Here is a 14,604-nt window from a genome sequence, read left to right on the forward strand (position 1 = left end):
GCTCGGCCCGATCGGCCCCGGTCCCACCCGGCCCGGCCCGGCTCGGCTCGGTTCAGCCCGGTGCGTCCCGGTTCTGCCCGCACGGACCCGTCCAGGCTGTGCCCCGTGGGAACCGCGGTGGCCCGGGGTGGCCCGGGGTGTCCGGTGCTGCCGGTGGGGCCCGGTCCGGCCCGGATGGTGCTGGCCGGGGTCCGAACCGAGCCGTGAGCCCGGAGCGCTCCGCATGGACCCCCGCGGGATGCGGCGCGTCCTCCTCCTCCTCACCTTCCTGCTCGCCGGGACCGGTAAGGCACGGGGACACCGGGGCACCGGGCGGGGCACGGGGAGCACCGGGATGGCACCGGGACCGGGAGTGAGACCGGCTCCGAGTCGGGACGGGAGCGGCGGCACCGCTCCCACGGAACCGGCACCGGAACCGGGAGTACCGGGGACAGCGCTGCCCACGCGGGGGGAGCGTCCGGGGGGGCGAACCGAGCTCGGGGGGTCCGAACCGGGACCGGGAAAGGGAAACCGGGACCGGGAAAGGGAAACCGGGAGCGAGGATGGACCCGCGGGGGGCGGGGGCGCGCTCAGGTGTGCGCGCACACGCGTGTGCAGGTGCGTGTGTGTGTGCGTGTGCGTGTGTGCGCGTACGTGGGCGCGCGCGCGTGTGCACCTGCGGAGCCGCGCACCTGCGGCTGGCCGAGTGTCCGAGTGTCCGAGTGTCCGTGTGTCCGTGTCCGTGTGTCCGAGTGTCCGAGTGTCCGTGTCCGAGTGTCCGTGTGTCCGTCCCCGCCGGTCCCCGCGCCTCGGGCGCTTCACACGCGTGTGCGCGCACACCTGCGCGCGTGCCCGTGGGTGCGCACCTGCGGCTCCCCCTCCCCCCTCCCCCCTCTGGGGACACCGGGACGGGGGGGACAAACCGTGGGAACGGCGACACCGCGTGCCCGAGGGGGGTCCCGCCCCCTCCTCATTGTCCCCCTCCCCCAAGTTTTGGGGGTCTCCCACGCAGGATGGGGAGGGGGGGGATGCACACAGATGCTCTGCCCCGCCCCTCCCCCCATCCCCCGCCGTGCCTCAGTTTCCCCTCGGCACCCGTGGGAACCCCGAGGTGCCGCCCCCTCCCCGCGGGGGTCACCGGCTGAACTCGGGCGCTTTTTTTGGGTGGGTGGGGAGGGGTCCGTCCCTGCGTGTCCCCCCCCCCACCACGGGCTGAGGGGACAACGGGTGGCCCCGCACGTGGGAAAAAAACCTCCCCCCGCCCCCAGCGCGGGGCTGTGCCCCCCGGGGACCCCCGTGGGAGTTCTGGGGGGACTCCCCCCCTCACCCCCCCGCCCCCGGGACCCCCCGTTCCCGGTTGCCGGGCCTGTTTTGGCCCCCCCCGCGCGCGCGGCCGGGGCGTGGGGGCCGCGGGGCCGGTTCTGCCGGTTCCCCGCGCCGGTTCCCACGCGCTCGGGCCGCGCTGGGTGGGGACGCCCCGAGGGGGGAACCTCCCCACGGAACCCCAGAACCGCCCCCAGCCCCGCCAGAGCCGCCGAGACCCCCGCGGGGCCCCCCCGGAGCCCTCCCGGGACCCCCCAAACTCCCCCGTGCGCTCCCGGAGCGCGGCGGCGCTCGGGGAAACTGAGGCACGTGGGAGCGGAGCGGGGAGGCGGCGGTGAGGGTGTGAAGGGGTTAATGAGTCTGGGGGGTCCTGGGGGGGTCGGGATGGTGGGGGGAGTTTTGGGGAACCCCCGGGGGGCTCGGCGGGGGCGGCAGCGCGGGATCCGTCCCGGCCGGTTGGGCTGGACGGGCCGGCCCGGCCGCTTCTGGCGGCGGCGGCGGGGCGGGACACGCCCCCCCAAACCTGCGGGACACGCCCCCTCCCCAAAAATGCACCCCCCCCAAAAATGCACCCCAACCTCCACCCCGATTAGCGCCCCCCACAAAGCTGCTCAGCAAATCCTGCACGGCAAACACGGACCCCAATTCTGCACCCCAAATCCTGCACCCCGAAATCCTGCACCCAAAATCTGCACCCCGAAATCTGCACCCGAAATCTGCACCCAAAATCTGCACCCGGAAATCTGCACCCCAAATACACACCCAAAATCTGCACCCCAAATCCTGCACCCCGAAATCCTGCACCCAAAATCTGCACCCTAAACCTGCACCCAAAACGCCCTAAAGAGCCCCCAAATCTGCACCCCGAAATCCTGCACCCCAAACCTGCACCCCAAATACACACCCAAAACCACCTCATGAGCCTCCAAATCCCGCACCCCAAATCCCCGCCCCAAATCTGCACCCCAAAATCCCGCACCCTAAATCTGCACCCCGAAATTCTGCATCCAGAAATCCTGCACTCCAAATACACACCCAAATCCGCACCCCGAAACTCTGCACCCCAAAATCCCGCACCCCAAAACCAAACCCGCACCCCAAATCCTGCACCCTAAATCTGCACCCCGAAATCCTGCATCCAGAAATCCTGCACCCCAAATACACACCCAAAATCCGTACCCTATATCTGCACCCCAAATCTTCACCCTAAACCTGCATCCCAAACCCCCCCAAATCCCGCACCCCAAATCCACACCCAAATCCTGCACCCCAAAATCCCGCACCCCAAATCCCCCACCTAAAATCCTGCACCCCAAAACCAAAGCTGCACCCCAAATCCTGCACCTCAACCCCCCCAATCAGCCCCCGAACCCCAAATCCTGCACCCCAAACTCGCACCCCAAATCCTGCACCGCAAACCCCAAATCCTGCACCCCAAATTCTCAACCACACACCTGCCCCAGAAACCTCAGCCAGCCCCAAACCCGAACCCTAAATCCTGCACCCCAAACCCGCACCCCAAACCTGAAGCCTGAACCCCAAAACCGAACCCCAAATCCTGCAACCTGAACCCCAAATCCTGAACCCCAAATCCTGGAACCTAAATTCTGCACCCCAAACCCCCAGCCTGAACCCCAAACCCTGTGCAGGTGTGCCCAGGTGTGCCCAGGTGTGCCAAAGCTCTGTTCAGGTGTGCCCAGGTGTGCCCAAACCCTGTTCAAGTGTGCCCAGGTGTGCCCGAGCCCTGTTCAGGTGTGCCCAGGTGTGCCCAGGTGTGCCTGAGCCCTGTTCAGGTGTGCCCGAGCCCTGTTCAGGTGTGCCCAGGTGTGCCAGGTGTGCCTGAGCCCTGTTCAGGTGTGCCCAGGTGTGCCCAGGTGTGCCTGAGCCCTGTTCAGGTGTGCCCAGGTGTGCCCGAGCCCTGTGCAGGTGTGCCCAGGTGTGCCCAGGTGTGCCCGGTGTGCCCGAGCCCTGTGCAGGTGTGCCCAGGTGTGCCCAGGTGTGCCCAGGTGTGCCCAGGTGTGCCCAGGTGTGCTCTCACACACTCGGTATCCCCCCTGGTGCCCACAGGAGGTGCCACGGGGGCCACACTGAGGTCCCCTGTCCCTGCCCCCCGTGTCCCCAGGTGTCCCCGCAGGTGGGGGCCGTGTGCAGGTGCCACATCCCTGTCCCCACCGTGTCCCAGCACGTTCCCGTGCAGGTCCCTGTGCCGCTCAGTGCCACACCTGGTGACACAGGGGACACACTCAGGTGTGACATTGCTGTCCCTGGGGAGGTGTTGGTACTCGCAGACAGGTGTCACACTCAGGTGTCACACTCAGGTGTCTGTACCACACTCAGGTGACACTCAGGTGTCTGTACCTGAACTCAGGTGTCACACTCAGGTGTCTGTACCACACTCAGGTGACACTCAGGTGCCTGTACCTGCACACAGGTGACTCTCAGGTGTCTGTACCCACACACAGGTGACACTCGGGTGGCACTCAGGTGTCTGTACCACACTCAGGTGTCTCTACCTGCACACAGGTGGCACTCAGGTGTCCCCATGTCTCCACAGGTGTCTGTACCCACACTCAGTTGACACACAGGTGACACTCAGGTCCGTACCCACACTCAGGTGCCTGTACCCACACTCAGGTGTCACACACAGCTGTCACACTCAGGTGTCCGTACCTGCACTCAGGTGACTGTCAGGTGTCCCTCCCCAGGTTCAGGCCGCGTGGAGGTGCCTGTACCACACTCAGGTGACACTCAGGTGTCTGTACCCACACTCAGGTGTCTGTACCACACTCAGGTGTCTGTACCCACACTCGGGTGACACTCAGGTGTCTGTACCTGCACTAGGTGACTCTCAGGTGTCTGTACCCACACTCAGGTGACACTCAGGTGACTCAGGTGTCCGTCCCCAGGTGCGGGCCGCGTGGAGGTGCCTATACCACACTCAGGGGTCTGTACCCACACTCAGGTGCCTGTACCTGCACTCAGGTGTCTGTACCCACACTCAGGTGACACTCAGGTGTCTGTACCTGCACTCAGGTGCCTGTACCACACTCGGGGGTCTGTACCACACTCAGGTGACTCTCAGGTGTCTGTACCCACACTCAGGTGACACTCAGGTGACTCAGGTGTCCGTCCCCAGGTGCGGGCCGCGTGGAGGTGCCTGTACCCACACTCAGGTGTCTGTACCCACACTCAGGTGCCTGTACCTGCACTCAGGTGTCTGTACCCACACTCGGGTGACACTCAGGTGACTCAGGTGTCCCTCCCCAGGTGCGGGCCGCGTGGAGGTGCCGCGCAGGGTGACGGCCGTGCTGGGGCAGGACGTGGTGCTGCCGTGCCGGTACCGGGCGCAGGAGCAGGAGCAGGTGGTGCAGGTGACGTGGCTGAAGCGCGTCCCGGGCTCGGTGCCCGCCGAGGTGGCCGTGCTGAACCCGCAGCACGGAGAGCACGTGCAGGAGCCGTTCGCCGGCCGCGTCCTGCGCCACGGCCACGGGGACCTGGAGGACGGGGCCATCCTGCTGCGGAACGCCGTGCAGGGCGACGAGGGCGACTACGAGTGTCACCTCATCACCTTCCCCATGGGCAACTTCGAGGGGCGGCTCACGCTCAGCGTGCTGGGTAAGCGCGGGGACACGGGGACATGGGGACACGGGGACATGGGGATATAGGATTTGGGGACATGGGACATGGGGGACATGGGGATATCGGGGATATGGGGACATGGGGATATGGGGACATGGGGACATGGGGATATGGGACATGGGGACATGGGGATATGGGATATGGGGATATGGGGGACATGGGGATATGGGGACATGGGATGGGGATATGGGGATATGGGGGACATGGGGATGGGGACACAGGGATATGGGACATGGGGATGGGAATATGGACTATGGGGGACATGGGACATAGGGACATAGGAGTCATGGGATGGGGATATGGGACATGGGGATATGGGACATTGGACATGAGGATGAGGACATGGGGACATGGAGGACATGGAGATATGGGACATGGGGATGGGGATATGGGACATGGGGACATGGAATATGGGGGTCATGGGGACATGGGGACATGGAATATGGGGGACATGTGGATGTGGGGATATGGGACATGGGGACACGGGGACATGGGGACATGGGGGATATGGGCTGGGGATATGGAATATGGGGGACATGGGGATGTGGGGATGGGGACATGGGGACACAGGGATATGGTATATGGGGATATGGGACATGGAGATATGTGGACATGGGACATGGGGATGTAGGGCAGGGGACATGAGGATATGGGGACATGGGACATGGAGGACATGGGGATGGGGATATGGGGACATGAGGATATAGGACAGGGGACACGGGGATATAGGACACAGGGGACAAGGGGATGGGGGCATGAGATGGGGATATGGAATATGGGGGACATGGAGATATGGAGACATGGGGATATGGGGACATGGGGGACATGGGATGGGGATATGGGGACATGGGGACATGGGGATATGGAGATATGAGGATATGGGGACATGGAGACACGAGGACACAGGGATATGGGATGGGGATATGGAATATGGGGGACATGGGGACATGGGACACGGGGATATGGATGGGGGACATGAGGATATGGGGCAGGGGACATGGGGGGACATGGCATGTGGGGGACAGGTATATGGAGATATATGGAGATATATGGCAGGGGACATGGAGATATAGGACACAGGGGACAAGGGGATGGGTACATGGGGATATGGGGGACGTGGGGACATGGGCACAGGGAACAGGGGACATGGCGGATATGGGGATGGGGACAGAGGAGATGGAGACATGAAATATGGGGGACATGGGACAGGGGGACATGGAACAGGGAGGACAGGGGACATGGGGGGTATGGGGACATGAGGGACATGGGTCCATGGGGCAGGGGACACATGGGACATGGAAGTTTGGGCGTCCCAGCACACAGAGGACATGGGGGACATTGGGGACATGGGGGACACGGAGGATGTGGTGGACACTGGGGACACGTGCTGCATGGAAGGGCAAAGGGGACACGATGGGCATTGGGGATGAGGGGACATTGAGGACACTGGGGACACGGTGAGGATCCACAAAGAACACCCCACACACCGAGCACTCACCAACCCCCCCCGTGTCCGTGTCCCCCCGCAGTGCCCCCGCTGCCCATCCTGAACCCGGGCCCGCCGCTGGAGGAGGGCCAGGGCCGGACTCTGGCGGCCTCGTGCACGGCCGAGGGGAACCCGGTGCCGTCGGTGCGCTGGGAGACCGAGGTGCGCGGCACCAACGCCACGCGGAGCTCGGCGCACACGCGCTCGGCCTCGGTCACCAGCGAGTTCTTCCTGGTGCCCGGGCGCAGCATGAACGGCAAGAGCCTCACCTGCGTGGTGGCACACCCCGGGCTGCGACACGAGAAGAGGATCACGCACCTGCTCAGCGTCGCCTGTGCGCCACCGGGCACGGCCGGGGGGCGGGGGGAGTGTGGGGGTGTGGGGACATGGAGGGGTGTGGGGAGCAGTGGGGACAAGGAGGGTTTGGGGACATGGGAGGCAGTGGGGACCTGGGGGAATTGGGGACATGGAGGAACTGGGGACTTGGGGGGTGACAGAGGATGTGGGGGGTGAGGGGAGCATTTGGGACATGGAGGGTGTTAAGGACATGGGGGGTGAGGGGGGAGTGGGGGGCAGCGGGCTGTGTGGGGGGCATTGGAGACACAGAAGGTGTTGGGGACATGGGGAGTGAGGGGGGTGTAGGGGACAGTGGGGACATGGAGGGTGATGGGGACATGAAGGGTGTTGGGGACATGGGGAGTGAGGGGGGTGTAGGGGACAGTGGGGACATGGGGGTGATGGGGACGTGGGGGTTGATGGGGGGTGTGGGGGATGAGGAGTGCGTGGAGGGGCATTGGGGACATGGACGATGTTGGGGACATGGGGGGTAACGGGATGTGGGGGGTGTGGGGGGCGCTGGGGACATGGAGGGGCATTGGGGACATGGACGGTGTTGGGGACATGGGGGGTGACAGGGGCTGTGGGGGATGAGGGGGGTTTGAGGGGCGGTGGGGACAAGGAGGGTTTGGGGACATGGGAGGCACTGGGGACATGGGGGAATTGGGGACATGGAGGGCGTTGGTGACATGGGGAGTGAGGCGACTGTGGGGGACAGTGGGGACATGGAGGCAAATTGGGGACATGGCGGGTGTTGGGGACATGGCGGGTGTTGGGGATATGAGGAAATTGGGGACACAGAGGCTCTTGGGGACATGGGGTCTGTGGAGGGCACTGGGGACATGTGGGGTGTGATGGACATTGGGGACTTGGGGGCGCTGGGGACATGGAGGGTGTTGGGGACATGGAGGGTGTGACAGGTACTGGGGACATAGGGGGCACGGGAGATGTGGAGGGCATTGGGGACATGGAGGGTATTGGGGACAGGGAGACGTGATGAGCCTTGGGGACATGGGGGGCACTGGGGACATGGAGAGCCTTGAGGGACACGGAGGGCACTGGGGACATTGGGGACATGGAAATCGTGGGGAGCACTGCGGACATTGGAGACATTGGGGACACTGGTGACACTGTACAGGTGGTATTGGGGACATGGGGGACATTGGTGACACTGTGCAGGTGGCGTTGGGGACATGGGGGACAGAGTGGCACTGAGTTTGGGACACAGGTGACACGGCATGGAGAGCGTTGGGGACACGGAGGGGGGAGGATGGAGGACACGGCGGGGGGGACACCGTGGCCATGGGGGTCACAGCGGGGCCGTGGGACCTTGTCCCCTGAGTGTCCCCTGAGTGTCCCCTGAGTGTCGCCTCGGTGTCCCCGTGTCCCCAGACCTGTCGGACGCGTCGGTGCTGGGTCACACGGCCGAGTGGCAGGAGGGGATGGAGGGGGCGGCGCTGACCTGCCTGGGGGACGGCAACCCCCCCCCGACCTACAACTGGACACGGTGAGGCCACTGCCACCCCCTGCCACCCCCTGTCACCCCCTGTCACCCTCTGCCACCTCCCCGTGTCCCCCTGTGTCCCCTCCAGGCTCTGGAGTATGTCCGTGTCCCTGCGGTGTCCCCGCGGTGTCCCTGCGGTGTCCCCTGCCCCAGCTCTGTCCCCAGCTCTGTCCCCACTGTGTCCCCGTGTCCGTGTCCCTGCCATGTCCCCCCGTGTCCCTGCTGTCCGTGCCGTGTCTCCGATGTCCCTGTTATGTCGCTGTGTCTCTACAGTGTCCCCTGCCCCTGCCGTGTCCATGTCTGTGCCGTGTCACCCCTCTCTGCGCCGTGTCCCTGCCACATCCTCCTGTCCCTGCCGTGTCCCCTTGTCCCTGTCACATCTCCCCACCCCTCAAATCCTTCACCTGTGTCCCCGTGTCCCCTGTCCCTGCCCGTGTCCCCTGTCCCTGCCCGTGTCCCCTGTCCCTGCCCGTGTCCCCGTGTCCCTGCCCGTACCCCCGTCCCTGTCCCAGCCCTTGTCCCCGTGTCCCCGTGCTCCTGTCCCTGTGTCCCTGCCCGTGTCCCCGTGCCCCTGTCCCAGCCCCTGTCCCAGTCCGTGTCCCCGTGTCCCCGCCCGCACCGGTGCCGGTGCCGCCGTGGCTGTGCCCCGCGGTGCCGCGTGCCCGGGCAGGCCCCGCGGTGCCCGGCTGGGCGTCACCCGTGGGAACCGGCACGGCGGCTTTGATGGCACCGCGGGCACCGCCCGGGCGGGCAGGCCGGGGATTGTCACCGGGGGTGTCACCGGGGAGTGTCAGCCGGGGGTATCACTAGAGATTGTCACTGGGGGTGTCACCGGGGAGTGTCAGCCGGGGATTGTCACCGGGGGTGTCACCCGCACTGTCACCGGGGCGTGTCAGCCGGGGGTATCATCAGAGACTGTCCCCAGTGCTGTCCCCGGGTTGACACCCGGCTGTCCCCGGGCTGTCCCCAGGCTGTCCCCGGGCTGTCCCCGAGCTGACACCGCGCTGTCCCCAGCGCTGTCCCCAGCACTGTCCCCGCGCTGTCCCCGCGCTGTCCCCAGCGCTGATCCCAGTGCTGACCCCGCGCTGTCCCCGAGCTGTCCCCAGCACTGTCCCCGCGCTGTCCCCGAGGTGTCCCCGCGCTGTCCCCGCGCTGACCCCGCGCTGTCCCCGCAGGGTGGACGCGCCGCTGCCCGCGGGTGTCCGAGCCAAGGGGGACACGCTGCTGTTCCAGCGGCCCCTGGCCGTGGCCGATGCCGGGGATTACGTGTGCCGGGTGTCCAACCGCGTGGCCGCCAAGGAGGCGCGGGCCAACGTCAGCATCCGGGGGCGCGCCACAGGTGGGGACAGGGACAGGGGACAGGGACAGGGGACACCTCCCCGGGCGGGGGTGGCACAGGGGAGGGGGGGAGGGCAGCGCTGGGCGTGGTTTCTCCGTCTGTCTGTGTGTCTGTCTGTCTGTTCATCTGAGCATCCACTTGTCCGTCCATCCATCCATCCATCCATCCATCCATCCATCCATCCATCCGTCCATCCATCCATCCATCCATCCACTTGTCCACCTATTCATCTGTCCATCTGTCTGTCCATCCACCCATCCAGCTCTGTCCACCTGTCCATCTATTCATTCACCCATCCACACACCCAACTGTCCGTCTGTCTGTCTGTTCATCTGAGCATCCACTTGTCCGTCCATCCATCCATCCATCCATCCATCCATCATCCATCCATCCATCCACTTGTCCACCTATCCATCTGTCCATCTGTCTGTCCATCCACCCATCCAGCTGTGTCCACCCACTCACCCACCCATCTGTCCATCTGTCCATCCACCCATCCACCCATCCATTCATCCACACACCCATCTGTCCATCTGTCCATCTGTCCATCCATCCACTCACCCACACACACATCTGTCTGTCTGTTCATCGACCCATCCCTCTGTCCACTCACCCATCTGTCCATCCCCTCACTCACCCCTCTGTCCATCTGTCTGTCCACTCATCTGTCCATCCTCCCATCCATTCATTCACCCATCCATGCACTCCTCTGTCTGTTTGTCCATCCCCCTGTCCCACCCATCCCATCCCTTTTCCCCGCCCGTGCACTCACGCCGTGCTCACCCACCCCTGCGTTACTCACTGCCTGCTCACTTCCGTCCGTCTGTCTGTCTGTCCCCTCCCCCGCCCTTCCGGCTCCTCACCTGGTCACGCCTCCAGATTGCTGCTAATCTGTCCATCTGTCCATCTGTCCGTCCCTCTGACACCTCTCACTGTCCATCCCCACCCATTGGTCACCCACCGTCCATGGGCTTGTCCATCCGTCCGTCTGTCCATCCACCCAGCCCTGGATGTCCTTGTCAGTCTGTCCATCCACTCATCCATCCAACCATGGACTCGTCCATCTGTCCATCCATGCATTTGTCCATCTGTCCCTCCATGGATTTGTCCATCTGTCTGTCCCCATGGATTTGTCCCTCCATGGATTTGTCCATCTGTCCATCAATGAATTTGTCCAACCATGGACTCGTCCATCTGTCCATCCATGGATTTGTCCATCCATGGATTTGTCCATCTGTCTGTCCATGGATTTGTCCACCCATGGATTTGTCCATCTGTCTGTCCATGGATTTGTCCACCCATGGACTTGTCCATCTGTCCATCCATGGATTTGTCCCTCCATGGGTTTGTCCATCTGTCTGTCCATCCATGGATCCATCCATCCATCCCTCGGTCTGTCTGTCTGTCTGTCTGTCTATCTGTCCCCCCCCCATGTTCCCACCCTTTCTCTTCCCCCCTCGCCTTCTCCCCTCTCTTGGGGCATCCCTGCTTTGGGATCTCCCTCACTTTGGGGTGTCCCCTTGACCCCTTTGGGATGTCCCCTGACCCCTTTGGGGTGTCCCCTGATGTCCCCTGACCCCTTTGGGTGTCCCTGACCCTGCGGGGTGTCCCTTGACCCCTTTGGGATGTCCCCTGACCCCATGGGATGTCCCCTCACCCCCCCGGTACCCGCAGAGGACACGGTGCGCCGCGTGGATCTGGTGTCGGCCTCGGTGGTCGTGGTCGGGGTCATCGCCGCCGTCCTGCTCTGCGTCCTCGTCATCGTGGTGGTGGTGATGACCCTGTACCACAAACGCAAAACACAGCGCATCTCCGAGAAGTAGTAAGGGAGGGGACACGGGGACATGGTGGGGACATGGGGGACATGGGGACATGGTGGGGACATGGGGGACATGGGGACACGGGGACATGGGGAGATATTGGGGGACATGGGGACATGGGGGGACACAAGAACATGGAAGGACTGGGGGACACAGGGAGACATTGGGGATGCAGGGACATGGGGTGACACAGGTACATGAGGGACATGGGGACATTGGGGACATGAGGTGACACAGGTACATGGGGGCATTGGGGGACACAGGTACATGGAGGGACATGGGGACATGGGGGGACACTGGGGGACATTGGGGGATGGGTACATGGAGGGACATGAGGACACTGGGGACATGGGGAACATGGGGACACGGGGTGACACAGGTACATGGAGGGACATGGGGACATTGGGGATGCAGGGACATGGGGTGACACAGGTACATGAAGGGACACAGGGACATGGGGTGACACAGGTACATGGGGACATGGGGGGACACAGGTACATGGAGGGACGTGGGGACATTGGGGACATTGAGTGACACATGTACATGGAGGGACATGGGACATTGGGGACATTGGGGACATTGAGTGACACAGGTACATGGAGGGACGTGGGGACATTGGGGACATTGGAGGACATTGAGTGACATGGGGACATGGAGGGACACAGGTACATGATGGACATGGGGACATGAGGGGACACTGGGGGACATGAGGTGACACAGGTACATGGGGGACACATGGGGGGACATTGGGGGACAGGTACATGGAGGGACAAAGGACACACGAGGGGGATATGGGGACACAGGGGACACAGAGGGGACAGAGGGGACACGGGGACACGTGGCCGGTGCTGAGTGTCCCCGTGTCCCCAGCGAGGAGGAGCTGACGCTGACCCGGGAGAATTCCATCCGGAGGCTGCACTCGAGCCACAGCAGCGACCCGCGGGGACAGGTGGGGACAGCGGGGACAGTGGGGACAGCGGGGGGACAGCGGGGACAGCGGGGGGACAGCGGGGACAGCGGGGGGACAGTGGGGGGACAGCGGGGGGGCTCGGGGCGGTGGGTGCTGGGCCTTGGGGTGTCCCTGGGGTGTCCCTGGTGTGTCCCTGGGTGTCCCTGGTGTGTCCTGGAGTGTCCCTGGGGTGTCCCTGGTGTGTCCTGGGATGTCCCTGGTGTGTCCCTGGTGTGTCCTGGGTGTCCCTGGTGTGTCCCTGGTGTGTCCCTGGTGTGTCCCTGGTGTGTCCTGGGTGTCCCTGGTGTGTCCCTGGTGTGTCCTGGGATGTCCCTGGTGTGTCCCTGGTGTGTCCTGGGTGTCCCTGGTGTGTCCCTGGTGTGTCCTGGGTGTCCCTGGTGTGTCCCTGGTGTGTCCCTGGTGTGTCCCTGGTGTGTCCTGGGTGTCCCTGGTGTGTCCCTGGTGTGTCCTGGGATGTCCCTGGTGTGTCCCTGGTGTGTCCTGGGTGTCCCTGGTGTGTCCCTGGTGTGTCCCTGGTGTGTCCCTCGTGTGTCCTTGGGTGTCCCTGTGTGTCCCTGGTGTCCCTGGGTGTCCCTGGTGCTGACCACGCTGTCCCAGCTGGAGGAGACGCTGCAGCTGAGGACCGAGAGTCGCCAGGGCAGCATCAGAGGGGACAGCCTGCGAGGGGACAGCCTGAGAGGGGACAGCCTGAGAGGGGACAGTCTGAGAGGGGACAGCCTCAGGGGGGACAGCCTGCGTGGCACCAGCATCTGCTCCGCCATGGTGAGACACGGGGGACACTGGGGACACTGGGGACATGGGGGACACCCACTGGTCCCCATGTCCCTACAGTCCCCATGTCCCCAATGTCCCTATCAGTCCCCAATGTCCCTATGGTCCCCATGTCCCCAGTGTCCCTATCAGTCCCTGTGTCCCCATGGTCCCCATGTCCCCACAGTCCCCAATGTCCCCATGTCCCCGCATCCCCATGTCCCCAGTGTCCCTCTTAGGCCCCATTGGTCCCCATGTCCCCCATGTCCCTATCAGTCCCCAATGTCTCCATGGTCACCAGTGTCCCAATCAGTCCCTGTGTCCCCAATGTCCCCACTGGTCCCTATATCCCCAATGTCCCCATTAGTCCCCAGTGTCCCCATGTCCCCATGGTCTCCATGTCCCCAATGTCCCTATTAGTCCCCAATGTCCCTATCAGCCCCCAATGTCCCCATGTCCCCAATGTCCCCATTGGTCCCCATGTGCCCAGTGTCCCTATTAGTCCCCAATGTCCCCATGGTCCCACTGGTCCCCGTGTCCCCATCAACCCCCACCCCGCCCCACACCCGGTGTCACCTCCCTGCCATGTCCCCTGACGTGTCCCCCACCGTGTCTTCTGCTGTGCCCCCTCTCGTGTCCCCTCTCGTGTCCCCTCCCGTGTCCCTTACCGTGTCCCCTGCCGTGTCCCCTGCCGTGTCCCCTCCCGTGTCCCTTACCGTGTCCCCTACCGTGTCCCCTGACGTGTCCCTTGTCCCCAGAGCGAGGAGCCCGAGGGCCGCAGTTACTCCACGCTCTCCACGGTGCGGGAGATCGAGACGCAGACCGATGTCCCCCTTGTCCCCATTGTCCCCGCTGTCCCCGCGGCGCCAGCCCCGGGCGGGAAGGAGGCCGAGGAGGAGGAGGGGGGCGGCGGGGGGGACCCCATCAAGCAGGCCATGACACACTTCGTGCAGGAGAACGGCATGCTGCAGGCCAAGCCCAGCTCCAACGGAATCTACATCAACGGCCGCGGCCACCTGGTGTGACCGCCACCGGGGGGACACCTGGGGACAGCCAGGGGACAGCCAGGGGACAGCCAGACCCTCCCCGCGCCCGCCCGGCTCTGCCCCCGCCGCTCCGCTCCCCCGGTGTCACCTCCCTGCTGGTGTGGGGTTGGGGACAAGGACAGTGCCCCAGGACTGGCTGTGTCACCTCCCTGCTGGTGTGGGGCTGGGGACAAGGACAGTGCCCCAGGACTGGCTGCTGTCCCCGGGTGTCACCTCCCTGCCGGTGTGGGGTTGGGGACAAGGACAGTGCCCCAGGGCTGGCTGTGTCACCTCCCTGCTGGTGTGGGGTTGGGGACAAGGACAGTGCCCCAGAGCTGTGTCACCTCCCTGCCGGTGTGGGGTTGGGGACAAGGACAGTGCCCCAGGACTGGCTGCTGTCCCCGGGTGTCACCTCCCTGCTGGTGTGGGGTTG

At 64.4% G+C, this 14,604-nt stretch overlaps 1 protein-coding gene across 1 annotated transcript; it reads left to right on the forward strand.

The window, feature by feature from the left end:
- The first annotated feature begins 223 nt into the window (after positions 1-223).
- NECTIN4 (nectin cell adhesion molecule 4) lies at positions 224-14,239 on the forward strand. The gene is made up of 9 exons (XM_033082583.1): positions 224-284; positions 4,570-4,917; positions 6,471-6,761; positions 8,156-8,270; positions 9,443-9,606; positions 11,281-11,428; positions 12,297-12,375; positions 12,994-13,158; positions 13,905-14,239. The coding sequence occupies exons 1-9, from the start codon at positions 224-226 to the stop codon at positions 14,169-14,171; spliced, it is 1,638 nt and encodes a 545-aa protein (XP_032938474.1). The 3' UTR covers positions 14,172-14,239.
- The last annotated feature ends 365 nt before the right edge of the window (positions 14,240-14,604 follow it).

The sequence above is a fragment of the Catharus ustulatus genome, chromosome 30 (assembly GCF_009819885.2).
Source record: "Catharus ustulatus isolate bCatUst1 chromosome 30, bCatUst1.pri.v2, whole genome shotgun sequence".
NCBI classification, from domain to species: domain Eukaryota; kingdom Metazoa; phylum Chordata; class Aves; order Passeriformes; family Turdidae; genus Catharus; species Catharus ustulatus.